At 44.9% G+C, this 26,246-nt stretch overlaps 1 protein-coding gene across 3 annotated transcripts in view; it reads left to right on the top strand.

Moving 5' to 3' along the window:
* The first annotated feature begins 444 nt into the window (after positions 1–444).
* Positions 445–26,246, top strand: part of LOC141108523 (non-structural maintenance of chromosomes element 3 homolog) — a 35,530-nt gene continuing 9,728 nt past the window's right edge. The window contains exons 1-9 of one of the 3 annotated variants that reach the window (XM_073600204.1): positions 445–820; positions 5,691–5,758; positions 8,209–8,304; positions 9,567–9,630; positions 12,756–12,835; positions 16,556–16,650; positions 19,904–19,983; positions 21,413–21,455; positions 22,092–22,154. In XM_073600204.1, coding sequence (XP_073456305.1) covers positions 5,702–5,758; positions 8,209–8,304; positions 9,567–9,630; positions 12,756–12,835; positions 16,556–16,650; positions 19,904–19,983; positions 21,413–21,455; positions 22,092–22,154 — 578 coding nt within the window. In that variant the 5' untranslated portion in view covers positions 445–820; positions 5,691–5,701. Of the gene's footprint in view, positions 821–5,690; positions 5,759–8,208; positions 8,305–9,566; positions 9,631–12,630; positions 12,836–13,543; positions 13,805–16,555; positions 16,651–19,903; positions 19,984–21,412; positions 21,456–22,091; positions 22,155–26,246 lie in introns of those variants that run through there. The other 2 variants (XM_073600206.1, XM_073600205.1) reach the window with 2 other exon arrangements.

The raw sequence follows: 26,246 nt of genomic DNA, 5'->3' as shown, positions 1-26,246 counted from the left end.
TGGGAGCTATGGCCAGATGTCCCCATGACAGGCAGAGGTTAAAGCCAAATGTATGCTGGGCTCTCTGTGACCTATAATAAGGATCATATATTTTTATGTCCATAAAGGACCTTCCGCAGTCATTGTTATTGTTATTCATCACATTCGCAATGTTGAAAGCACAGACACAGGCCGGTGTTCTGCCATATAGTGTCCTCCTATCGGATAGTGTCCGCTCCGTACTGCGCAGGCGCAGCGCTTGCGCAGTACGGAGCAGAAGGAGATGCCGAAAATGTCCGAAGTTGATCAGCTGACCATCAGCTGTACACGGCGCTTCGGCAGTTCTTAGCGATGGCTGTGTAAGAGGGCCCCTCGCGGGCTCGCTTCGCTCGCCACGCTTCGGGCACGGCCTCGCTGCGCTCGGCAACTATATATTCTCACTCTATGTCCACTTGGATAGTAGGGAATGATCCTGGACATAGGGTGAGAATAACAGCGCAGGCGCCGTGTACAGCTGATGATCAGCTGTTAAACTTCGGAGACTTTCGGCGTCTCGTTTGTCCTCCGTACTGCGCCTGCGCAGTACAGGGAGGACACTATATGATAGGGGACTCTATTTGACAAGACACCGGCAGCCAATCACGGCCCTCCCTTCTCCTCCGGCCGCCAATCATGGCCTTCCTTTCTCCTTCAGCTGCCAATCATAGCCTACCAGTCTCCTCCGGCCGCCAATCAAAGTCTTCTCTTGTTTCCCGCGTCTATCAACTCCTGAGGTAAATGGGCGGGCATATAACCGGAGGCGGGGATTGGTCGGTCGGTGCTTGTAGTCCCGGTGTTTGAGGTGAGTACCGGGCGGCTTATGTGGGGGGAGGTGTATTCCGTTGTAAAGCAAACGGGCTCCGGGGTTATTCGCCATTTCTGAGTGTGGAGTGATATAAAGTCCTCTCCTGTGTATTGTAGTATTAATGCATCACGAGTGACCCTCTGCTGTGAGCTTCTACCCAGCCGACATTTCCTAACATTCCTCCGTTACATCTCAGCGCTGCTCATCTCCTGCAGCCACTTCCGGTGTACAGCTTCTCCAGGAATTGGAGCACTTCCTTCTGATGGTGACAACAGAGGGCCCTGCCTGTGTAATTGGTAGGGTTGCCACCTCATCCCTTTTGAACCCGAACACCTATGAATTTTATACAGGTTCTGAGGCTAATTTAATGCACATAAAGCTCCAAGTGAGCTTATTTATCACCTAAATCGGCCACGGATCCTGTGTAGTTCATATGTGTTCGGGTTCAGAGGGATGAGGTGGTGTCACGACACATTCGGTGACCCATCGCAGTTTGCTACGGAAGTGATGTTCGTCGCCGCCATCTTGCTACACCCCGCACTCGTCCACAGTAAGGATAGACTAAGAAGGGGGAAAGCGGACATCTTGTTACACCCACTGGAGTTTTGCTTTTTACACGTATTTATAACAGTAAAGTCAGTTTATATAGTGAAATACGGGACTTGGATCTCCGTCTAATTGCTTAGATGTTTAATTTTAAAAGCAGCGGCATCCCTGCTCATCTCACAGGTTTGCTAAGCTGACAGAAGTTCTCTGCTTTTAAAATTCAACATCTAAGCAGTCAGATGGAGTTCTAAATACTGTATTTCACTATATAAACTGACTTTACTGTTATGTGTAAAAGGCAAAACTATGGTGGGTGTAACAAGATGTCCGCTTTCCCCCCTTCTTAGTGTATCCTTACTGTGTACGAGTGCGGGGTGTAGCAAGATGGCGGCGACAGAACGTCACTTCTGTAGCAAACTGCGATGGGTCGCCGAATGTGTCGTGACAGTGGCAACCCTAGTAATGGATGTGAAAACTGGCTGCCTGGGTAACAATTAGGAGACGGAACAGAGTGTTGTCGCCCGAAACAGGAAGTAGCTCCATGGCAGGATCACCAAGGGGTTGCCCAGTTCTGACACTCCTCTCCGACATGTAAAAATCACCATCTTTTTTGCTGGAAAATTACTCAGAACCCCCAAACATTCAAAATTTTTAACCACTTGCTGACCAGGCCCTTTCTGGTACTTAGTTTACAAGTCTAATGCCCCGTACACATGATCCGAGTATCGGACGACCGTTCTCGCTTAATAGTCGCAAGCAGAAATTGAATAGCTAAATAAAGTCATGAAAATTCTTGTACGACAGACCGAAAAAAATCGGAAGTGATGTCATGTGTTGTAATGTAATTGTATTGTATTTTTGGACGACAACTATTACTGACTAAACGAAAATCCTACGATCTGGAATCGTACGAGGAAAATTTTCATGTATGTCCGATCGAATAATATCGGATGAACGGTTGTGATCGGCTGTCGAAAGTAGTGTACATACGATCCGAATATCGTACGATGCTTCCTCGTACGCTATTCGGATCGTGTGTACGGGCCATTAAAAAGGATATATTTTTTTTTTTTTTTCTAGACAATTGCTTAAAGTGGAGGGCCACCCTGTAAAAAAAAAAAAAAAAAAAAATTGCACCAAAAATCCTAAAAAAAAAAAAATTAAATTTTTTTTTTTTAAAGTTACCTGAACCCTTGTTGCTAGGCCTAGGTCTTCCTAATCTGCCTCTTCCTAGTCCACAGCGTGTTCTGCTCCTCGGTGAGCGGCCCCGTTGCCTTCTGGGAACTGTGTGTGTTCCCAGAAAACCACAGGGCTATTCACAGAACGGAGCGCCGCTCACGCGTGCGCAGTAGGAAACTGGCAGTGAAGCCGCAAGGCACCACTGACTGTTTCCCTTAGTTAGGATGGCGGTGCCGGGACCTGAGGGACGGGTCGGCCTCGGGCGGCCAGCATCGCGGGCACCCAGGACAGGTAAGTACTTATTTAAAGTCAGCAGCTACAGTGTTTGTAACTGCTGGCTTTAAAAAAAAAAATTTCGCTGGTCGGAATCCCGCTTTAATCTTCCTTGGGCCCCTCCTATTCTCGCTCTATACCCCTTCCCTGGGCCAGTTGATGACCTCCCATGGCTTCCAATACCACCTCTACACCCAGATCTATCTTCCCACTCCTCAACTCACCCCCTCGATCTCCTCACGAATCTCAAACTTACTGAATGACATCTCGGTATGGAGGTCACATCACTTTCTCAAGCTCAGTCTTTCTAAAACTGGGCTTTTTATATCTCCTCCTTCCTTCCTGTCACTGTACTAATGACACTGGCAGGGAAGGGGTTCATATCAGGAGCAATCAAAGGGTTAACCGTGTGCCTAGCTAGTGTTTGTGTGAGGTGCTTTTTAGTAGGGGAAGGCATGGATCCTTGTTCCTGCTTTGCCTTCCCTCTTGACAGAACGGCGAGCTTCCTTGTTTACATAGGAAGACCACCTTTCTGTCTCTCTACCGAACAGTCAGCGGGTGCTGGCGGACATTGAGTCTGCGGTACCTGCTGATCAGCTCCCGTGGGAGCAAGCCAGTGGCGGCACGCATTCACGCTTGCTACCCAGAAGAGCTGGATCACAAGTGTGTGTGTGTGTGTGTGTGTGTGTGTGATATATGAGGTGTGCCGCCCTGTAGCAATAAAACTGCTGTAGGGCGGACCTTTAATTGGTTAAAAGCTAAGTTCACCTTTTGCACCATGTTACACTCCTGTTTGAGGATTTTTCTGTCCATGCCCCCCCCCCCCCCCCCAAAAAAAAAAAAAGTGTATTAGGTAAAATGTATGTAGATGTCTCTAATACATTTTAACGTCATGTTAGAGCTGCACAATTGATTGTTAAAAAATCGTGATCTCGATTCACCTCCCCTGACGATCTCTCCTGCAGAGGTTGCCAATTCTTTCATATAAACAAGTGGAGAGACTTTATTTGCTCACTCAGCTGTCAAAAGAAAGCATCCAGGCATTCTGCCAAGTCTTTAACTTGATACTTTTTAACTAAGCTTCCTTCTTAGATCAAAGGGAAAGAACTTCTGTGTAAATAATCTGGCAGTCTGCCAAGTTTTCAAGTAAATGCAGGAAGTTTAACCACTAAGGCCCCTTTCACGCGAGGCGGGCTCCGTTTCTACGGAGTCCGCCTCGGTCCGCCGGCTCAGCGGGAGATCAGTCCGTTGATCTCCGCTGAGCCGGCAGATGACAGGTCCCTCTCTGCTCACTGAGCGGGGAGGGGCTTGTCAGGCGCCGCTGCCGCCTATGGAGGGATCGGACGAAAACGGACGGCGTGTCCGTTTTCGTCAGATCTCCCCCGATCCGATAGCGACGGACCTGGACGTAGAGCCATCCGTCCGCTTTTAGCGGGTCGGATGTCAGCGGACATGTCTCTGCTGACATCCGACGCTCCATAGACTAACATGGAGCGCCCGTTCAGGTCCGCCGTCAAAACTGACAGGCGGACCTGAACAGTCCGATCGTGTGAAAGGGGCCTTAGAGTCTAAATCTTTTTCTGGCACTTTAAGTTAAAATCAATATTTTTTGCTAGAAAATTACTTGGAACCCCCAAACAATATATATATTTTAGCAGAGACCCTAGGGAATAAAATGTCAATTGCTGCAATATTTTATGTCACACTGTATTTGCCCAGCGGTCTTTCAAATGCAATTTTTGGGGAAAAATACACTTCAATGAAGATGATGTTACGCTGCGAGAATCGTGAGAGAATCGTGATCTATATTCTAAGCAAAAAAAATCGTGTTTCTCGTATTAGCCAGAATTGTGCAGCTCTACGTCATGTACACTGGATGTTTAACTCTGCTACTAGGGTGGCTTCGCACTGCCCCGCTAACAGCACCAAAACTTTTCCCATATACTTCTATGGGGTCCTGTGGTTTTGGTGCAGTTTCAGAAAGTGCACGAAAACTCCTGCATGCTTCATCTTCGGCGCGCATTCTGAAACCGCACCATAACCAGGGGACATCCTAGATGTCTATGGGAATGTGCAGCGGGTCGCACTGGGGTGGTGTGAAGCTGCCCTTTGAGGCATCTGGCGTGTGTTTGGTTGTGTGCTCTTCTTCTTCTTTCTTCTCCCCCCTTCTTTTTTCTTCTTTCCTCTGAGCATCATTTAGCACCTAAGCGCTTGTTTATAAGCGTCAAACGTTTTTTTTGTTTTTTCCAAGGAGGAAAGATGGCCACACGTTAGGGCTGGGAGATTTTCCACAAAAAAAAAAATTGCGATTTTCTTATAAAAAAAAAAAAAAAAAACCTCTTCATGATTCGAATAGTTTTTTTTTAATTTTTTAAATTTTTTTTCATTTTTTGGACACCGCGCCGATCCTGAAGAGCTGTGGGCAAGAGTTTTTAGGCGAGGCCGCGGCTTCGGCCTAGTTCGTGGCGTCCAGCCTTGCGGACTAGGCTGAAGCCGCGGCCTCACCTAAAAACTCCTGCCCGCAGCTCCTCAGGACCGGCGTGGTGAAAAAAAAAAATAATCTAAAAAAATCGATTTGCTTAAATTTTGAATCGATTTGACCTCTCAACTCGATTCGAGATTTCAATCGTTTTTTTTTTTTTTTTCCCCAATCCTACCACACGTCTGATCTGCATGAGGCTTTAATATTTTATATATTTTTTTCCTCCAGTGCAGTAGAAGTAAGCTTCTCAGGAGCCGGGCCCTCTGAACCCTCTTGTCTTGCATTGTTATGTAACTGTACTGTCTCCCTTTTTATTTTGTAAAGCGCTGTGTAAACTGTTGGCGTAATATGAATCCTGTATATTATAAAAAAAACCTGTTATTTCAGGTTTTCCAGACATGGCACAGCAGAGGAGGAGAGGTCGTCCCAGTGCTGTCCAGGACACATCTGCTCAGGTACCCTGGATTTTCGAGCACGTGGTTTTTGTCATGGTGTTTTGTTTGTTTTTTGTTTTTTTTGGTGTGCTCAGAGCAGCCTCTGGTGAGATGTTTCCTTGGCTGTTTATACCGCACCGCAAAGTAATACAATGCTGCTGTGCTGAGTTACAAGAAGCTTCAAGTGTGGAGTTCTTGAGACAGCTTGCAGTACACTTTGGGCTTGATTCACTAGAGCTGGAGTGCAAAATCTAGTGCAGCTGTGCATAGAAACCAATCGGCTTCCAGTTTTTTCGTTAAAGATTAAGGGTCCTTTCACACGGGTGGTCCCCCCGCCCAACCCCCCCCCCCAGCGGACTCAGCTTTGCTCAGCGGGAGGTCGCTCCGCTAATCTCTGCTGAGCAGGCGGATGACTGGTCCATCTCCACTCACTGTGCAGATAGGGACCTGTCAGAGTCCCGCTCTCCTCTATGGGGAGATCGGATGAAAACGGACCTCCTGTTCGTTTTCATCCGATCTGCCAGACGGTTGGAAAATAGGGTCACCATCCATCTGAATTTCTCGGAGCGGGTGTCAGCGGACATGTCACCGCTGACCATTGCTGCTCCATAGGAGTGAATGGGGGGTTCCGATCTGGTCCGTCTGAAAAACTGACACGTGGACCTGATCGGAAAGCCCGTGTGAAAGGGGCTTAATTGAATAAGCTGATTGGCTACCATGCACAACTGCACAATATTCTGCACTCTCCAGTTTTCTTTGTCTTAGAAACCGGCTCTACCTTAAACTTTTGTATTCTTAATTTTTGGGTGTGTATGTAAGTGAAATTCTGGGAATATACCTAACTAATTGTAAAACTGCTCACCCCCTCAACAAATATACAGATCTTTCCTCCAAAGGGTTAGGCTACTACTTTATCCATTTTCAGGCCTGTGGTCCAGTCAGGTGATCCTCTTCCCTGGGTCAGCTACTAGTGGCTTCAGGGGGGAGAAGGGAGTGCTTGGCGATAGATGGGCCATAGTAGGCCTATGGGAATGATGTCACAGCTCAGGCATTTCAGCCATTGTTGAGAGCTCATTCCTCTCCCCTACAGCCCCTGCTGGCTGACGCAGGCGATCATGTGACCGAATTGAAAATTGGGGAAGTATGTAAATCTTTCTTACACAGGTTAGTCAGCAGAGGTGTTAGGAGGGAAGGAGCAGTTTTAAGATTGGTTTATAACCCGTAAGTCACAAGCTGTAGCTGCAAGATTTATCTAATGTTTTCTGCATCCGTTTGGTATAATCCATAATAGGAGCATGATGCAGTTAATTAACATTGCAGTGGACTTAGCAGTTGGGTGTTGCCAAGTCTGGGAGCCTTAATGGTGCATTCACACTTCCAAATACACCCTGCCCATGATTACCTGTGAGAACCCCAACAGTGGTTCCCGATGCGGTAGGCAACCCTATTGAAAGCAATGGGAGGCAGCCAGCTCTCGCAGCTAATTGTGTCCACTTGCATGTAATCGCTCAAGCAGATATTGCATGCTAGTGATTTGGCCCTGGACGCTCTTCATGTGATAAAAGCATGAGCAATTGCATGAGAGTGGCCACAATCTGCTGCAAGAGCCAGAAACCTCCCATTGCTTTCAGTAGGACTGCCTCCTGCAGCTAATTGCAGGACCCCCATGCTGGGGTTCTTGCAGGTAATAGAGGACAGGCTGCAAGTGTGATTGTACTCTTAAAGATAGAAGTCATTCAGAGCATGTGCTTATTAGCTTTAAGGTCCAACTCTGGGCAAAAGAAGTTTTCCCATACACTGAGGCTGTGCCTGCACTGGAAGGGGTTAACTGATCATTTTTGTCTAGGGGATTAGAGAAGGGAGAATTTCTTGCCCAATCCTCTGATCCTCCCTGCGCAAGACCCGGTCTCTACTATTCCTGGCCCCCCCCATGGTGTAGCGGTCTTGTGATGTCCTCCGTGCCCATAGACCTGCTCTGGACATGAGGACGTCAGGAACAGTCCACTGCTTGATCATGGGGGAGCGCTGTTAGCCACAGGAGAGGAGGATAGGGTGAGTTTACCGTATTCTGGCCGTCTCTGGACAAAACGACCAGTTGACCCATGCATGGTAAAACTTTATTTTTTGTTAACTTTTATTTTTAGAGCGAGCGACAGAGATTAATATAAAGTATGCACATACCACAGTTGAATGAATGGGTGTCTAAGCTGATGTAGGTCTTGTGTGTCCATGGTCCTGACAAAGATGGGCTAATCTCTTACGATCTACCTTCCCTTTTTTTTTTTTTTTCCCCCTAATAGTGTGATTTATAATCTGTGGGTACCAAAAGGAGCTACAACCTTCAAAAAGCCATTTCTAAAATTTTGCTGACAAAATTGTGCAGCGTTTTGGAGTGTTGAGTTGTGTCATGTTCTTTCCTTTGAGAACCGATCGTCTAGGCTAGCCTGACTTCATACCTTGTTGTTATATAGGATATGGATGTGGACGATGAGCTGAGTCAGACCCAAACTCTATCACAGGCAAAGAGGAGCCTGGAGAAGCATTCTCCTGACCAAGTAAATCTCAAGGTACAGAAGATCCACCCGTGTCATTCTATGCCACTTTTCAGAAATGTGCACTGAAAGTCAGTGCTTCATAATAGTTAAAAATCTCTCCTATGCACACATAAGAATGCTGTGATGGATTGATTGTGCATCCTAAATAGAAACCCAATTCATTTGAGCTGGGTTCACACAGTTGCATTGCAGTAACGTGAGGGAATGCATGTTATGTACATTAGGTGCGCTGTGGTGTTCATTCTGAACGCACCTACCTTGCAGTCCACTGCAATGTATGGTAACGCATCCCTGCTTGTTGGGGTGCACTGCATTGCTAAAAATAGTGTGCTTAGAAGCCCATTCAAATGAATAGACTGCCTTAAAGAGAAAGTATGACCAAAGCTTGTTTGGCTGGACTTCTTCTGTGTATTACAGGAGTGCGGTTCATTTTGCACTCCTGTGACCCGTTTTAAGCAGAGAGAGGGCTGAAGTCCGCTCTCTGTTGACGTCACAGAGGTCGGTCCAAGGTCGGCGTCATCACGACAATGGAGTATGGATCCGCCAGATCCCTCGACCGACACCCGGGTCATTCTCTCAGCGAGCCGCTGAGAGCCTGAGCTGCCCCCCCCTCCACAGGCCAGCGCTTCAATGAGCGAGGAGGGGGCAGGGCAGAGAGCTGTGACTGACAGTAAGCGGCTCTCTGCTTGGGGAACTGAAAACTGAGCGAACGTCGCCGATCACTCAGCTCTCGGTGTAGAAGCGCCGGGGGACAGATGTGGCATCAGATTGTTTAGCTGAGGTGGAGAGGGGGGAAGATGACTAAACAATTTCTACCTCAGCCAATCAGGAGAAGCTTTGTTTTCATTCATAGAATGCAAAGCTCCCTGTTAATGAATAATTAGCACTCAGCCTGACCTAATTTTGTTTCTGCGAAGGGGCAGGAATTTACCGTACCGCTGCCGGGACACAGTGCTGTATATTGTATGGAGCTGAGGCTTTATACAATTTATACACTGCGCATAGTCACATATATATATATATATATATATATATTATTTTTGGGGGGGGGGGTCTTTTTTCTTCCTTCACCCCTGTGTCAATCAGCAGCAGCAGGGGAGAGGAGAAAGCGATTGACAACAGCTAGTAGAGCCTGGAGCAGTAACATCACCCATGGGCTTAGCCCATCCATGGTCGGCTTTCCCTCCTCTACCCTGCAGCTGCCGCTGGCTGACGCAGGGTTTTTTTTTTTTTTTTTTCCTTCATCCTCGTCCTCATTTGCTCTTTTGTTACAGGTTGGCGAATTGGTACAATATTTCTTGGTGAGGGACCAAAAAAAGCTGCTCATTAAACGTGCAGGTAGGTCTTATTATTAGTTAGTCTGGTATCTGATCGTGTATACTTCATATGGAGAGATAGTAGGAAGAGGAGTGCCACACTATTTTAGTAGTCCATAAGTAAAAAGAAAATGGTTCCAAACTCTGTTCAAATCAGGACATAATGATACTTTAACAGTGGTGGCCCGTCGATGCGTCTGGCCCCCTAATCTACATGCCGGACGCATAGATTCCAATGGTGGGGGCGTTGGGGTTTGAAGCACAAGAATAGTGCCAGAGGCTCTTGTAGGCTTCAAAAAAGGGTGGGCTTAGGGCAAACTCCAAGCCCACCCAGTTGTGTGACAATAGCGAATGAATATTTGCTGTTTTCACACTGATTCTCCTCCCGGCCATTCAGAAACCTGGTCTGAGACCCATTTCCCTATTGGCTGAAAGGAGAAGCGTTTCGACTGGCTGCCGAAGAGGGAGAAGACGGAAGCCGCTGTGATGCCGAGGAGGAGAGCAGGGGAAGGAGAAGCAGTCACCCGGGTGAAGTGCTGCCCACCATAGATGGAGTAAGTAAAGTGTTGCTGATGAACTCACCGGGGGGGAAGGTGCTGGTTAACCGACCCGACTCCAATTCTAGAATAAATCATTACCAACCAGTTAATTTCCTTTCCATTTCCTTACTGCTTATCTCCCCGACACGCCAAGCTGTGGAATGGCTTAAATGGTGCCAACACATGTGGGTGCTGTTCTATGCAAGCTACAAGGAACACTCAGTCCAGGCATCTGTCCCTAATGGCAGATGAGGATGGATGCTTACTGCAGCGGAGAAATGCAGCTTCTTCCAGCCTGAGCTGCCGTTGCTGGTCTTAAAGTGATACTAGTTTAACCACTTCAGCCCCGGACCATTTGGCTGGCCAAAGACCAGAGCACTTTTTGCGATTCGGCACTGTCGCTTTAACTGACAATTGCGCCATCGCGTGACGTGGCTCCCAAACAAAATTGGCCTCCTCCCCCCCCCCCCCCCCCCCCACAAATAGCGCTTTCTTTTAGTGGTATTTGATCACCTCAGCGTTTTTTATTTTTTGCAAACAAATTTTTTTACAATAATAAATATCCCCCATAAATATATATAAAAAAAATATTTTTCCTCAGTTTAGGCCGATATGCATTCTTCTACATATCTTTGTTAAAAAAAAAAAAAAAAAAAAAAAAAAGCGTTTATTGATTGGTTTGCGCAAAAGTTATAGCGTCTACAAAATGGGGGATAGTTTTATGGCCTTTTTATTAAAATATATATATATATATATATATATATATATATATATACATACATACATACATACATATATATTCATGACTGCGACATGGCTGACAGATCGGACACTTTTGGCGCTATTTTGGGACCATTCACATTTATACAGCGATCAGTGCAATTAAAAATGCATTGATTACTGTGTAAATGTGAAGGGGTTAACCAGGAGGGGGCTAAGTGTGTCCTAGGAAGTGATTTCTAGCTGTGGGGGGGACGTGGCTACGTGTGACATGACACTGATCACCGCTCCCGATTACAGGAAGCTGTGATCAGTGTCATTAGGCAGAATGTGGAAATGCTTGTTTACATCAGCGTTTTCCCTCTCCGTGAGACTATCGTGGGTATCCCCGCGGACATCGAGTCCGCGGGACCCACGATCACACTCACGGGGCGGTCGGCGCGTGCCCGCAAGCCGCTTCTTAAAAAGTTAGTATGCCTGTACGTGCCCTTCTGCCGCAGTATATGTGCATGAAGTGGTCGGCAAGCGGTTAAATATTTTTTTGCTTTAATGCATTTCTTTCATTAAGGTAAAAAACGTTTTATATTTCTCTGTCCTCCTGGCCTTCTCGGTGTCAAGGGGAAGGGAGGTGAGAAGAGATCCAACGCTGTGCACGGCTGAATCTCTTCTCCACTTTCTTCCTCTTCACACAGGGTCTTGAAAAAGCAGCAGCCATTGGCTCCTGCAGCTGTCAATCAAATGCAGTGGGAAGGAAGTGGGGGCAGGGCTAATTTCCACTGCGTGTCTATGGACCGCAGCTCCCTGGACACACCGCTCCAAAGCGAGCAGACACAGTGTGTCCCCATAGTAAACGGCTTGCTATGGTGACACACAAAGAAGAATTGGAGCCAAGATTGCCAGTGGGGGGCTTGAGAAGAGGAGGATTGGGGCCACTCTGCAATATTATTGCAGAAAGTGTGTTTTTATTATTATTATTATTATTATTATTATTAATGTTTAAAAAAAAATACTCTTACACTTTTTAGTAGAATATAGGAATAAACCCTAACTAGTCTTAAAAAAATCTCCCTTCCACTCCCCCAACATCTCTGACTAACCTGTGTAAGAAAGATGTATATACCATATTTATCGGCATATAACACGCACCTTCATTTTAGGGGGGGTGTTTCAAGAAAAAGAATTACATTTTAAATAAAGAACTTTGAAGTAAAATAAGGGTCATTGCCCATCTGCAGCCTCACAATTGGCCATCCATGCCGCCTCATCATTGCCATGAATGCAGCCTGATCAGTGCCCATCTGCAGCCCTCTCCTGTCCAGTCACCTGACTGGCTGCCCGGTGTCAGCCAGCGGCAGCTGCAGAGTAGAGTAGAGGAGGGAAAGCCGACCATGGATGGGCTATAGAAGCCCATGGGTGATGTCACTGCTCCAGGCTATACTAGCTGTTAAGCGCTTTCTCCTATCCCCTGCTGCTGCTGATTGACACAGGGGTGAAGAATCACATGACCGGAGCAGGCTGAAAATAGGCAAGTGTATACATCTATTTTTAACTATCTATATTGTATTATCAATGTTTGTTTATAGCTGCTTGGTTACAACTTAAATATTGGTTGGTGAGTTTACAGCACTGTTCCAAGCCTTGCATTTATAATGGGTTTATACTCTTGAAATTTGTTCAATAAATGGAACCAGACAATGTGTGTGTGTGTGTGTGTTTGTTTTTTTTCAGGTAGTACTTTATATGATCCTGTACTTGGCACCAATATACATGTCTTATGACCTCCCTCTAATACATCTTGTTTTGTAGTAGACCAGGAAAAGCTTGCACTGAATTATGTAAGATGAGCTTTGGATTAGATTTACTGTGCTAAACATTGTTTTCTTTGCAGATATTATAAAGAATGTGGTGAAGGAATACAAGGATGTGTATCCTGAAATACTTCTCCGTGCTAAGAAAACTCTGCAGGAGGTGAGTGAAACCCTGGGGAGCTTTCCATATGTCAAGATTTTAAAGTGTTTTTCCTTGTAGATTATGTAATACAAAATAAGAACAAGAGAAACGTGTGTTTTAGGCTGGGTTCACACTGTAGAATGCAGCGGCTCACAGCAAGGGGTCCGGTGCGTCTCCATTCACCGTTTTTAGGTCCGATTTCAGCCCGAATTTTGGGCTGAATTTGGACCTGAAACGGACCAAAAGACACACAGGACCCCTGTACAATTCGCACCAGAGCCTCTGCGGAGTAGTGTGAACCGGCTCCATAGAGAGCCGGTCACAATCTCCTGCTATGCGAATTGGATGCTGGGAAATCTGCATCCAATTCCCAATAGTGTGACCCCCTGCCTTAGAGAGAAAACATAAGGCCTCCTCCACTCCCTGTTTGCTGGGTGCTAAAACCATTTACATGTAGTACACGTTAAGGAGCACAAATTGTCCTTTAGTATAATTATAGGACACTTTGTGGGGAGATTTATTAGAACTGGTGCACTCAGAATCTGTTGCAGCTGTGCATAATAACTAGTCAGCCAGTCAATAGAACCCAGAACAGACTTACCCAAACAATTAGTGTTACTAAACCCAGGAGCCTGCATTCGCTATATCTGGTCTCCCACAGTACACAGAACATGGAAATGCAATATTTTTAGTAAATATAAACGGCTAAATACCTTTTCTCATCAGCAGTATATAGCAGTCGTGTGATGTCTATCGGTGTCTGGTTAAAGCTTTGTAGGAGTTTTCATTCTCCTCTGACTGTCCTATGAGGATGTAGGACCCCTCACACTTTGTCTGGACAGCGCTGAGTGGCCCTGTGCTGATCAAATGTACTCTCCCAAGAAAATGGAGATGGATTGGGGACTGTGGAAGAAGGGAAGGATCAGAGAAGACAGTATCAAACAGTCTTTTTACACAGTGCAGAGGATTACCCCTTTTGGTTCCACAGTGAGTACAACAAGCATGTTTTACTGCAGGGGTCTCAAACTGGTGGCCCTCCAGCTGTTGCGAACTACAAGTCCCATCATGCCTTTGTGGGAGTCATGCTTGTAACTGTCAACTTTGCAATGCCTCATGGGACTTTCGCAACAGCTGGAGAGCCGCTGCATATAAACACTGATTTTACTGTTGTGGGTTTAGTAACAATAAAACCTGGAAGCTGATTGGTTGCTCTGCAGAACTGCACCAGATTTTGCACCCTCTAGTTTTAGTAAAGCCCTCCCTTTTTGTTTCACCAATTCTGAATTTAAAAAGTGGGTAAAGTGGAATTCTAGAAAGTTTTGGGATAGAGTGTGGAAGAGTTGCATCATCTGCCATTTTTCTATACTGCTGGTGGCCACATTGATGGGGATTTTCCCTTTTCTTCCTGTACATAACAAGAAGTGAGATGCAAATCTAGTTACAGTGGAACCTTGGTTTACGAGTAATGCGGTTAACAAGCGTTTTGACAGACTAGCAACTTTAAAAAAAAAAAAAAAAATCCTGACTTGGTTTGCGAGTGTTGTCTCGCAAAACGAACAGGTTAAGCCAATGGGGTGTGCAGTACTGCATTTGGCCAGAGGTGCGGGGGTGCCGGTGGCACTCGGAACGGTTCGGAGCCACTCAGAAATACTCAGTTTCCGAGTTCAGCCGAGCTGTCCCTGAGTATTTCCAAGGCTCTACGGCGCCCACCTCTGGCCACATGCAGTATTGCATGCAATGGAAGTCATTGCGGAACCAATTATCTTCGTTTCCATTGATTTCTATGGGGAAACTCGCTTTGATATGCGAGCGCTTCGGATTACAAGCATTCTCCTGGAACGGATTATGCTCGTAATCCAAGGTTCCACTGTACTGAACATTCCAGATTTGATTTTTCTACATAGTTGGTAATCTATGGTAACTATAGTGATGGGGTAACCATAGTTGCTGAATATGAATGTAAGCTTGGGTTTTTTCTTGCAGTGATGCACACTGATTCTTGTGAAAGTGAATATGTCATAAGACCAACACAGGGGGAGGTCTGCCACTGCAGGCCTCATTTTTGGAAATGCTGGTAGCTTGACTTTGTCTGAATTTTGTTGCACTGACCCAGAACCAGCATGGTAAATGGGTCACACAAGTGTTGGCATTTCTTATCTCTATACCTCTTCCACGTCAGGGAATTGAAACCAAAATATCAGCCAGGGAACTAGCATTGTCAGAAGCAGAGGTAATGACTGGCATCCTTCCAGGATACACTCATGACACAGACCTTTTATTCCTGTTCTTTTATTAGCAGTATATGGTTTAGGTGTTCCCTGATTGTTTGTTTGTTTTTTATATACCCTTTTTTTTTTTTTTTTTTTTTTTAGACGTCTTTTTGTGAGGCTGACTGAAATTATCTCACCAATTCTTAACCGCTTCTCGCCTGGCCACAGTACAGTTTACTGCCGCAGGGCGCCACAGGCAGGCAGGATCACGTACATCATCCTACTGCTTCTGGGTTAGGGGTGCGCAGCTATCACATGGTACCTGGGCCAATCGCAGCACCTTGTACCATGTGATGGCTCTGGGCCAATCACAGCATACAATAGTAAATCACGGCTGTTATGAATGCAACCCATGCATGACAGTTCAAAACATGGCTGTTACAGTGATCATCTCTGTAACAACAATCAAAGTCTTCTGTGTTCAGAAAGCAGCAGGCCAGGTGCTCAGCATTGGACTTGATGGCAAATGGAGATCACTTATGTCTGACCTGGTGATTTTCCAGCTTCCAGGGGTATCTGCTGGTCCAAGCTGAACCAATGTAACTATGTAAAAAAAAAAAATATATATAATATGCCAGGAATTCATCTCTAATCAAGTAGGCTAAGCTAATTTTCCAATATACAGATAACCATAAAAGAAATTTAAGAAATTCTCTGAAATGCGGTAATTGGAACCATGGAACAGTAAAATAAAAAAATACAGGTAATGCAGTGTTTTATTTCCCTTCACAGAATATTCCTAGAAGGGTAAAATGTTTGTTGCATTCATAGTTTAAGTCCTTATGTATACTGCTGCGGGTAAACGGATGTTTAGCCCCAGTTCACACAGGAGCGGCACGACTTGCAGGCGACCTGCACACGACTTCCACGGCGACTTGCAAAACGACTTCTGTATAGAAGTCGCCTCAAGTCGCCCCCAAAGTAGTACAGGAACCTTTTTCTAAGTCGGAGCGACTTGCGTCGCTCCTATTAGAACGGTTCCATTGTACAGAACGGGAGGCGACTTGTCAGGTGGCTAGGTCGCCTGACAAGTCGCCCCTGTGTGAACCGGCACTTAAGAGCAGTTGGGTGTCTTTTCAGCTGCCCCTGAACTCTCCTCTATTATCTTAACAGTACATGTACACAGGGTTGTTTATAGTCGTTTAGAGGCATTTTTTTGGAAAGCAAAAAAAATGCGTTCAGGACGGATGTTCAGAGGCATTTGAAACGCCAAATGCCTGTAACAGCTTGTAAACACGGTAACTCGCGTCTAGCCGTGTTTTTGTTTACATGCAATTTTAATGGAGATAGGCGTGTGGGGTGTTTTTTTTTTTTTTTTTTTAATTCCGCTCCTAAACGCAAACGCGGCTAAATGGACGTTTTTAAACGTTGTTTACAATCTGTCAAGTTAAATAGTTCAAAAAAGGTTGTAAAACGTCCCGAGTACATTCAGCCTAAAACTTTGCTTTTTTTTTTTTTTTCTTTTTAGGTATTTGGTTTTGAGCTGGAGGAGATCGACACCAAAAACCATGTATATGTTCTCACCAACAGACTAGAGCCTGTAGAGGGGGATGGAATTAAAGTGTAAGATATGTATATTAACATTTTTTTTAAAGTGTGGGGTGGGTGCGGATGACTAGATTTTCAGATCTTATTACATGTTGCTGCGTGTAGGTTTACCTTTTTAACCTGTTGTCGCTCTTGTAACACATATATGCAGTAGGCAAAAGTGAGGCTTTAATGCCCGCACTCTGCACATATATGTCGCTGGGTGGGCGGTAATTCTGTCCTGAGAGTATAGTCACTGCATGACCCCGGCACAGAGACCAAGCAGTCAAAGACACCTCTCGGTGTGGATTAACGATTGGTAACCAACGGTGTCTATCTCTCGATCAAGTGGCCACTGTAACAGCAGTCACATGATGGCCTGTCCTTTCTGCCCCTCCCAGGCATTTAGAACTTTTTAAAGGGATGCCAAGGTGGGTGGGAAGGGGTTAAAGGAGGACTCCTAGTATTGCATTGCGGGACAATTATGCCCCGTACACACGGTCGGATTGTCCGATCGGAGCGTGTTGACGGAAATTCCGACCGTGTGTGGGCTCCATCTGACATTTTCCATCGGATTTTCCGACACACAAAGTTGGAGAGCAGGAGATAAAATTTTCCGACAACAAAATCCGTTGTCGGAAATTCCGATCGTGTGTACACAAATCCGACGGACAAAGTGCCACGCATGCTCAGAATAAATAAAGAGATGAAAGCTATTTGGCCACTGCCCCGTTTATAGTCCCGACGTACGTGTTTTACGTCACCGCGTTCAGAAAGATCGGATTTTCCGAAAACTTTGTGTGACCGTGTGTATGCAAGACAAGTTTGAGCCAACATGCGGGGGGGGGGGGGGGGTGGGGGGGGTGTTTATGGGGGGGGCCCCCCCTTGCCGCTTTCTGTGTTTGTAAGACTGCTGCGCAGATATGGTGTAACAAAGGTATTGCAACAATCTCCATTTTGATCTCTAGGGTCTCTGCTAATTGTGTGTGTGTGTGTGTGTATATCTCTATCTCTATATCTCTCTCTATCTATCTATATGTTTTGGGGGGTTATAATTTAATTCTGTAGCAAAAAATACAGATTTTTAACTTGTAAACAAATGTCAGAAATGGGCTTGTTTTATATACTGTGTAAAATACAGTAATACACTGTCTCACCCTGCTCTGCACATGCTCAGTTGCTCTCTACTTTTCAGCACTGTGACGAAAATGTTCTGATCTGCTGACAGCCCAAAGATTTACTGCTGCTCAGGGGCTCTGGGCTTTAACAAAATGGCAGCTTCCGGCAAGAAACCAGGAGCAATGCTGGAGGCAATTTACAGCACGCACTTCTTTTTTAGTAGCATAATTATTAATGTGTAGTGTATGTTCCTTGCTAAATAACATTATTTATTTTTATTTTTTTACCGAGTTGTTATGGGTAAAGTTCCACTTTAGGTTGAAAAAAGTATGTTTGAAACCAATGTTTGAATGTGGTGTTCAATTATTAGTACTTTCTGTATGATGTGCAGAGGTCCTCATCCCATTGACACCCATTTCCTGTGAGAAATGGTAAAAGCCTATGACTGTGCAGGAGGAGGAATTGAAGGTAAAGACATCTTGTGACATCACACCGCTAATATTCTGGGATGCATTTGCAGCCTAAATGTTTCCTGTGGAAAGTATCACTTGCATGGGCGTTTTTATGTGGAAGATATGTCGGAAATGTTGTATTTTCCATGTGTCTGACACCATATGAACGCAGTGTTTGTCCTTGCCAGCTGCCATGTTATTGTTCAGTTAGTGCACCCTAACTGGCTACCTACTGATTCATTATAATTCGACTGATGGGAGAAAATGCTAAACCCTGAAGTTAGAGATTTCAGGCCCCTGGTAACGCAAACTATTTGTAGACACAAAGGGGACATTTCTGGCTGGATAACAGTACTATCTGATGCCATGGGGTGTTTGGTTTTAGGGCCAGTTAGCATCACATGCATTTTTTTTTTTTAATTTTTTTTTTTTTTTTCTGCGTCAAACACACATGGAAAGTAGGTTATATGGTTTCCAATAGCCTAGTTCACACCAGTGCGGTCACTTCCAGGGGAAAAAAAAAGCAGAACATGCTGCCTTTTTCCTGTACTGCAATGTGGTAAAATGCATCAAAAAATCACCAAACCCCAGTACAGTAAAAAAAAAAAAAAACGGGCCACTTGGTGTTCTCCCATTGCACGCCATTGCTTTGGCCAGAGAAGGATCATACTCTATATTTCTACATATGTTGGATAGGTAAGATATGCTTTGTGCTGCTCAACAACTCCACTATGAAATTATCACTTGCAGCCTTACGAGGCATGCTGTATCTGTACGATTGCAGCCTCCATCTGTCAGTACAAGGCTCTTTACAGAGACACAAGTACCACCGCAGAGCCCACCTATCTCTGTTGAGATATATATACACACCAGGGATATGCAATTAGCAGACCTCCCAGCTGTTGCTAAACTACAAGTCCCATCATGCCTCTGCCTCTGGGTGTCATGCTTGTGGCTGCCAGAGTCTTGCTATGCCTTATAGGACTTGGACCTCCAGCTGTTGCAGAACTACGCTAATTGCATATCCTTGATATATAAAAATTGTATATTAGATATCATGTGACTTGAATGCATTTTTGTCTTTAGAACTTGTTTCTACTGTACCTGTATATGAGAAGCGTGTGCTCCCATGAAATGCGTCAACCGCCCTCACCTTATATCAAAAGACTACCTTGTTAAACAATCTCCATCCCTCTAATGGGGGATGATTAGTAGTATGAATGTTCTTGACAGAGTTTTTTACCTGAGCCTTTTAACTGTATGAAATAAAGATTTGTATTCACTTTTAATATTATGGGAAGTATTTGTGTTCACTGGAGGGGGGGTAGTTAATATCCTACGATTTATTTACTTAGTATTGGTCTGGAACATGTGGATAAAAATGGAATGGGGTTAGGAAGGACTGAATGTTGAGTGATGAAGACTGGAGTGTGAAGTGTATTTTCTTGGATGAATAAGTCTTCTCAGGAGGGATGTCTACAGTATTGGATGCTGTGAAATGTGTTTTAGGGGTCTGTGTATCTTACTCTTCCCTGGGGTCTTCACTCATCCTTAACCCTCAAAGACTACCACCTTCAACGTTCTGCTGCCCCATGGAGGAGTTGTGATCCTAATAGCTGCTAAAGGTCTAAGGTGCAGCTTGGGTCTTTCAGACAGGCCTGATAAAGGAATGGTTCCGTGACCTCTGAACTTTACTTTTTTTTTTTTTTTTTTTCTAGGAATGATGAGACTGCCAAGTTGGGATTGCTTACAGTAATTTTGAGCCTTATTTTCATGAAAGGGAACACCGTCAAAGAAAGTAAGTAATTGCGTATTTTTATTGTAAGTAATTGTGTATTTTTAAAGGCTTCCAGTATTTTTAGGTTTCATGGTCCCGAGCCAAAGCCCTTTCCCAGCCCTCGGGCTGTTGCTTCTGTTGTGCTTTTTGAATAACTTGAGTGTTCTCCAGTACATAACTTCGCTATTGTGATCATAGGAATGGAGGGGTTCAGAACAGAACGTGTGGAGCCATTAGGCCTGCTGTGAGAAGCTATACAGGCATCGAATACAATGGATTTGCTTCATTGTGGCCAAAGCAAACCTGTCAGTATATCTGTGTGCACTTGCTCTTTACCATTTGCCTACTGGGCACTTTCACCCCCTTCCTGCCCAGGCCAGTTTTCATCTTTCAGTGCTGTTGCACTTTGAGTGCAGTGCATGACCAAGCAATTGTCATTCAAACTATTTTTATTCCCCCCCCCCCCCCCCCCCCCCCCAAATGAAAAGCATGGCACCTACAAGTGCCATGCAGACTTCTCAGTATCTGTCTGCTCGTACCTCATACAGGCAGACAGATGCACGGGAAGAATGAATGAACTACAAGAGCACTCAACAGTGCTATTGTAGTACATTGACACTACAAGCCAACAGCCACAAGGGCCATCGGGACTTGTAGTTTCCCATTCACAGAACACTGTGAATGAATGACGTGGCCAGGCGGAGTGGATGCCTGCCTGCTGTAGGGGTGGGGGGGTGAAGAGGAGGAGGAGAATGGCTACAGCTGCTGGAACATGTTACATGTTCCATCCTGAATACGGAACTTATCCTTCAAAGCGGTGGTGGAGTAAAATAAATAAATGGCATATTAGGCTAGTTTGCACTGCACTGCATACTAGCACATAATGACAGACTCGCCTGCAAAAGGTATCCCTCCAACAGTGTGCTGTCGCCGCTGACAGGGCTTCCATCTTCACCCAGTCTTCATTCCAGGTTCACAGGCTACAGCCGCTTGAATGGCCGAGCTTCGATACTGTCACGATCCCCGCGCAGTGCTCTGGATTGACGGCACATTCACTGTGCTCCTAATTCAGTGTGCCCGTGACCTCACCGGCTGAAGAAATTGTGAATATGTCCTAAAGGATGCACGTTTTTAAGAGAATATTTCTTGTACTTGCAGGTAAGCTTTATTCTACGCTTACCTGTAGGTATAAGTGAACAAGTGGTGTTTACTACCTCTATAACCCAGCAAGATTCCACAAGTAGTATATTGTACATTCCAAAAAAATGTAGACTCGTTTTTAATATCATTAATGAAACAATCCCCATATTTTCTAGCTGTTGCTTACATTGTATCAACTGCTGGTTTTGTATAAATTTTTTTTTTTTTTTTTTTTTTTTGCTTCTATGTATAGAGAGTGCATATATGACGTCAGTAATATCAGATTTTTAATTTTTCTCCTTTTTGGCAGCGGCTGTATGGGAGATGTTGAGGCACCTGCGCATTATTCCAGGGTATGTTACAAAGCTCATGGTAAAATTTATTCTTTAAGGGGGTTTCACACATAAATAGGAAAACTGACTCTTTATTCAAATGGTCAGCGTTTAATTCTCCTACAATATAACTAAAGATTTGGCTTGGCCAGTTACTTCTCATACATGTAAACAAACGAGTCCTTCTTCTTTTTATTATCACTACTGAGGCCTGATGAATACTTTTTAGGTACAGACCCTGATTATGATCTAAAATTGGTATAAATACAGACTTTCAGGGGCTTCAGGATCCCTCTGGATTTAGGTATTGGGACAGAGCCATGAGATGGGGATAGTGGAGGTCTGTTTTACACCCAGAGCCACGGATTTGTCTGTTCAGGAAGTTTCTCCAGGATACTATTGATGTTTGTCTCAGTGCCCATATTCCAGATCCTGCTGTTAAACTAGGTGCCCATGTTACACCCCAACAATATTCCAATCTGCTTATGGTGTGTATGGGCCTTTTTTAATTAGAATGTGGTGGGGTGTTGTTTGTCTTTTTTTTTTTTTTTAATTTTATTTTTACCAATTCTATAACGTAGCTAAATCTGTTTGTTGCTTTATACAAAAGAGCATCTTGTTTTTCGTCTAATGTATTTCTTCTAATTTTACATCCAGGGAGAAGCATGAGCAATTTGGGGATGTGAAAAAACTTGTGACAGATGAATTTGTCAAGCAAAAGTAAGTAGTATGCATTGTTGGGTCTAATAGGTGGATAAGTGGTGTGATCAGAGCAGCTTATGTATAGTGACTCTGCTGTTTACAGCACACCCCAGAGCAACGTGCAGTTCTTCTGCCAGGGTTCAGGAGCGAATCCTGCAGTGGCTAACTGCATACACAATTGTCCTATTGTAATATTTGTTCTATTAGTTATCTTAAAGTCTGTTGTGTGGGTTGTTTAAAAAAAAAAAAGCAACAAAAAACAAACCTGTTATGCATACATGCTCTGTGTGTAATTGGTTTTGCACAAAGCAAACCAGATCCTCCTCTTCTCAGGTCCCTCTTTGGTGCTCCTGGCCCCTCCCTCCTGTTGGGTGCCCCCACAGCAAGCAGCTTGCTGTGGGGGCACCCGAGTCACAGCTCCCTGTGTCCATTCAGACACAGAGCCGTGGCCCAGCCCTGCCCCATTTCTCTCCTCATTGGCTCACTGACTTTGATAGCAGCAGGAGCCAATAGTGCCACACTGCTGTGTCCTCCAATAAGGAGGGGAGTCCCGGGGCAGCCGAGACACAGCTGTAACATCGCTGGATCTAGATGGTGCTCAGTTAAGTATTAGGGCAGCTGCTGCACACAGGTTTTTAGAATGCATGAAGATAAAAAAAAACACCTGCTTTTAAAATCGCTTCAAGGAAATCTGTCACAACTTTTTAAAGTGTTGCATTGCCTTAAAGAAGGCAAACCCATATTGCTGCTATGGCTTGCAGCAAGAATTAAACACCCTGTCATGTTCATCACAGTACTACCTGCCAAAAATGACCCATGCAATTGTGGCACAGTGGTGCAAACTTTTAGGGGTTAAAACATGTAATGAGGCCACATAATTCCTCCTCACCACCTGTCAAGTGCGATTTAAGACAAAGTGCACTTACATCCTTTCTGCCACTTCTTTCCCTGACCTACCCTCCTTTTTCATGTACAGATGCTTACCTTGATTTGGCGGGCTGCAGTTCCTTTTTGTTTGGCATTTTTTTTTCCTTGGTTTTAATAAATATCGACCTGCCTGTGGCCGTATACTTTCCTGTTTGACTGTGGCTATATTGGGCATGATGAATTGTTGATATTCCTGTGGTCAACATTTCAGCTATTTAACTTACTAATATTGAAACATGGATCCTGAGGAAGCGCGTTAATCCATACAAATATACATATCTATATGCACCAAGACCATGCATTGATTGCACCGAATGGTCATACTATATGTTATGTCTCGATGATGCATATTTTTTTAAATGTTGTTTTTTTTTTTTTTTTTTTTTTTGTATAAATTAACCGCTTGCCGACCGGCTAACGCTAATATACGTCGGCAGAATGGCACATACAGGCATATTAATGTACCTGTACGTTGCCCTTTACGCCATTGTGGTTGCGCGCCTGCTGCGAGTGTGATCGCGGGTCCTGCGGACTGTATGTCCGTGGGGATACCACGATTGTCTCACGGAGAGGAAGAATGGGGAAATGCTGATGTAAACAAGCATTTCCCCATTCTTCCTAGTGATAGGACACTGATCACAGCTCCTTGTGATCACTGTCATGACACACGTAGCCCCTACAGTTAGAACACACTTAACCTTTTCAGCGCCCCCTCCTGGTTAACCCCTTCACTGCCAGTCACATTTACACAGTAATCAATGCATTTTTAATTGCACTGATCGCTGTATAAATGTGAATGGTCCCAAAATAGCGCTAAAAGTGTCTGATATAATGTTGCAGTCACGATAACAATCGCTGATCGCCGCCATTACTAGTTAAAAAAAAAATTAATAAAAATGCCACAACTATTTGTAGACGCTATAACTTTTGCGCAAACCAAACGCTTATTGCGTTTTTTTTTTTTTTGTGTTTTTTTTTTTTTTTTTTTTTTTTTTTTTACCAAAAATATGTAGAATATGTATCGGCCTAAACTAAGGGGGGAAAAAATAATTTTTGGGGGGATATTTATTATAGTAAAAAACCCTAGTTAGACTTACCGGTAACGGTATTTCTACGAGTCTTTCAGGACAGCACCTGGAGAGAGCGCAGCTCCACCCACTTTCCCAGGAAACACTGCAGTCAGTTTCTTTAAAGACCGGACACTTCCACCATGGCCTCAGTTGTTCATAGAGTACCTCCAGCCATGCTGAAATTAGATAAGCAGAACACAGCAATAACACATCTTACAACCTCAAAACTTAGGGCGGGTCATCGGCGCTGTCCTGAAAGACTCGTAGAAATACCGTTACCGGTAAGTCTAACTAGGGTTTTCTCCCTTCGTCTTTCAGGACAGCACCTGGAGATGATAAAAGAGTACTTACTCTAGGGTGGGACCACCGCCTGCAGGACCTTCCTGCCAAACGACTGTTCCGCTGCTGATAGCAAGTCCAACCTGTAGTGGCGGGTGAAGGTGGAGAAACTTGTCCACGTGGCCGCTTTACAGATCCGACCCGGGGAAGCCCCTGCCCTCTCCGCCCAGGACGTTGCTACTGCCCTTGTTGAATGGGCTACTACCCCCTTAGGGGGCTCTGCTCCTGAAGCTTTATAAGCTTCGCTGATGGCCATTCTGAGCCATCTACCTATGGTGCTTTTGGATGCTCTATACCCCTTCCGTGGACCAGAGAAGAGAACAAAGAGCGAATCTGATCTTCTAAAATCTTTCGTTATCTCTATATAATGTAATAAACACCTTCTCACGTCCAGGGAATGGAAAGACCTCTCCTTAGCACTGGACGGGTTAGGACAAAAGGTAGGGAGAATTATCTCTTGTTCCCTATGAAATGCTGATGCCACCTTTGGCAAGAAACCCGGGTCAGTTTTTAGCACTACCCGGTCTGGAAAAATATAACAAAAGGGTTCTCTTATGGAAAGAGCTTGTAACTCGCTTACTCTCCTAGCTGAAGTTACTGCTACTAACAGGACTATTTTTAACGACCATAGCCTGATTGACGCTTCCTCTGGAGGTTCAAACGGCCCTTTGATTAGACCCCGCAGAACCACAGACAGGTCCCATCTAGGAAAAAACTTAAAAGGTATTGGCCTAGCTCTGGCCAATGCCTTGAAAAACCTAATAATAAGCGGCTCCCTTGATAACTGCCTCTCAAGAAAAACCGATAATGCAGCTACCTGCACTTTTAGGGTGCTAGCTGCCAACCCCATCTCCATTCCCTCATGGAGAAACTCTAGCACTGAAGCGATTTCCTGTGGCGAAAGTATCCTAATCGCACACCAGCTATTAAATCGTTTCCACGTTTTGAAGTAGATGGCCCTGGTAACCTCTTTACGACTGTTCAGCAGGGTAGAGACCAGTTTATCTGAAAGGCCCTTATTTTTTAACATCTGCTCCTCAGTAACCAACCTGTCAACCTGAGATGCTGGGTATTTGGGTGATGAAGGGGGCCCTGCGTTAGGAGGTCCTTCCGAAGCGGAAGCTCCCAATAAGGTTCCACCGCCATCCCCTGTATTGTTGCGAACCAAGCCCGTTTGGGCCAGAAAGGAGCCACCAGAATCATCGTCGTGTTCTCTTTCTGTAGCTTTCTTAAGACCAAGGGGATCATCTGAAAGGGGGGAAAGGCGTAGCACAACTGGAATTTCCATGGCTGCGCTAATGCATCCAATCCCTCTGCCTGATCCTGCCTGTTCAGTGAGAAGAAGGCCTCTACTTTTGCATTCTTTTGGGATGCGAAAAGATCTATTTGGGGCATTCCCCATCTTTCTGTTAGTTGTTGAAAAGTCTCTACATTTAGACTCCATTCTGCTTCCAGTACTCTTTCTCTGCTCAGAAAGTCTGCCATAAGGTTTAAATCTCCCTTCAGATGTATCGCTGTTATGGAGTTTAGCCTGTCTTCTGCCCAGGCTAGAATCTGGAGTGCCAAGGATAGCAGAGCCCTGCTCCTTGTTCCTCCCTGCCTTGATATATAGGCCACCGCTGTGGCATTGTCCGATAGGACCTGAACATGATGGCCCCGGACTGTTCTTTCGAAGGCCCATAGACCCAAGAGAATAGCCCTCAGCTCTCTCCAATTGGAGGACTTTCTGGCTTCCCAGTCTGTCCAACTCCCCTGAGCCATCTGCTCGTCCAGG

The sequence above is a fragment of the Aquarana catesbeiana genome, linkage group LG09 (assembly GCF_042186555.1).
Source record: "Aquarana catesbeiana isolate 2022-GZ linkage group LG09, ASM4218655v1, whole genome shotgun sequence".
Classification (NCBI taxonomy): domain Eukaryota; kingdom Metazoa; phylum Chordata; class Amphibia; order Anura; family Ranidae; genus Aquarana; species Aquarana catesbeiana.
Note: the sequence above shows the minus strand (reverse complement) of the source record. Positions and strands in the feature narration are given on the sequence as shown.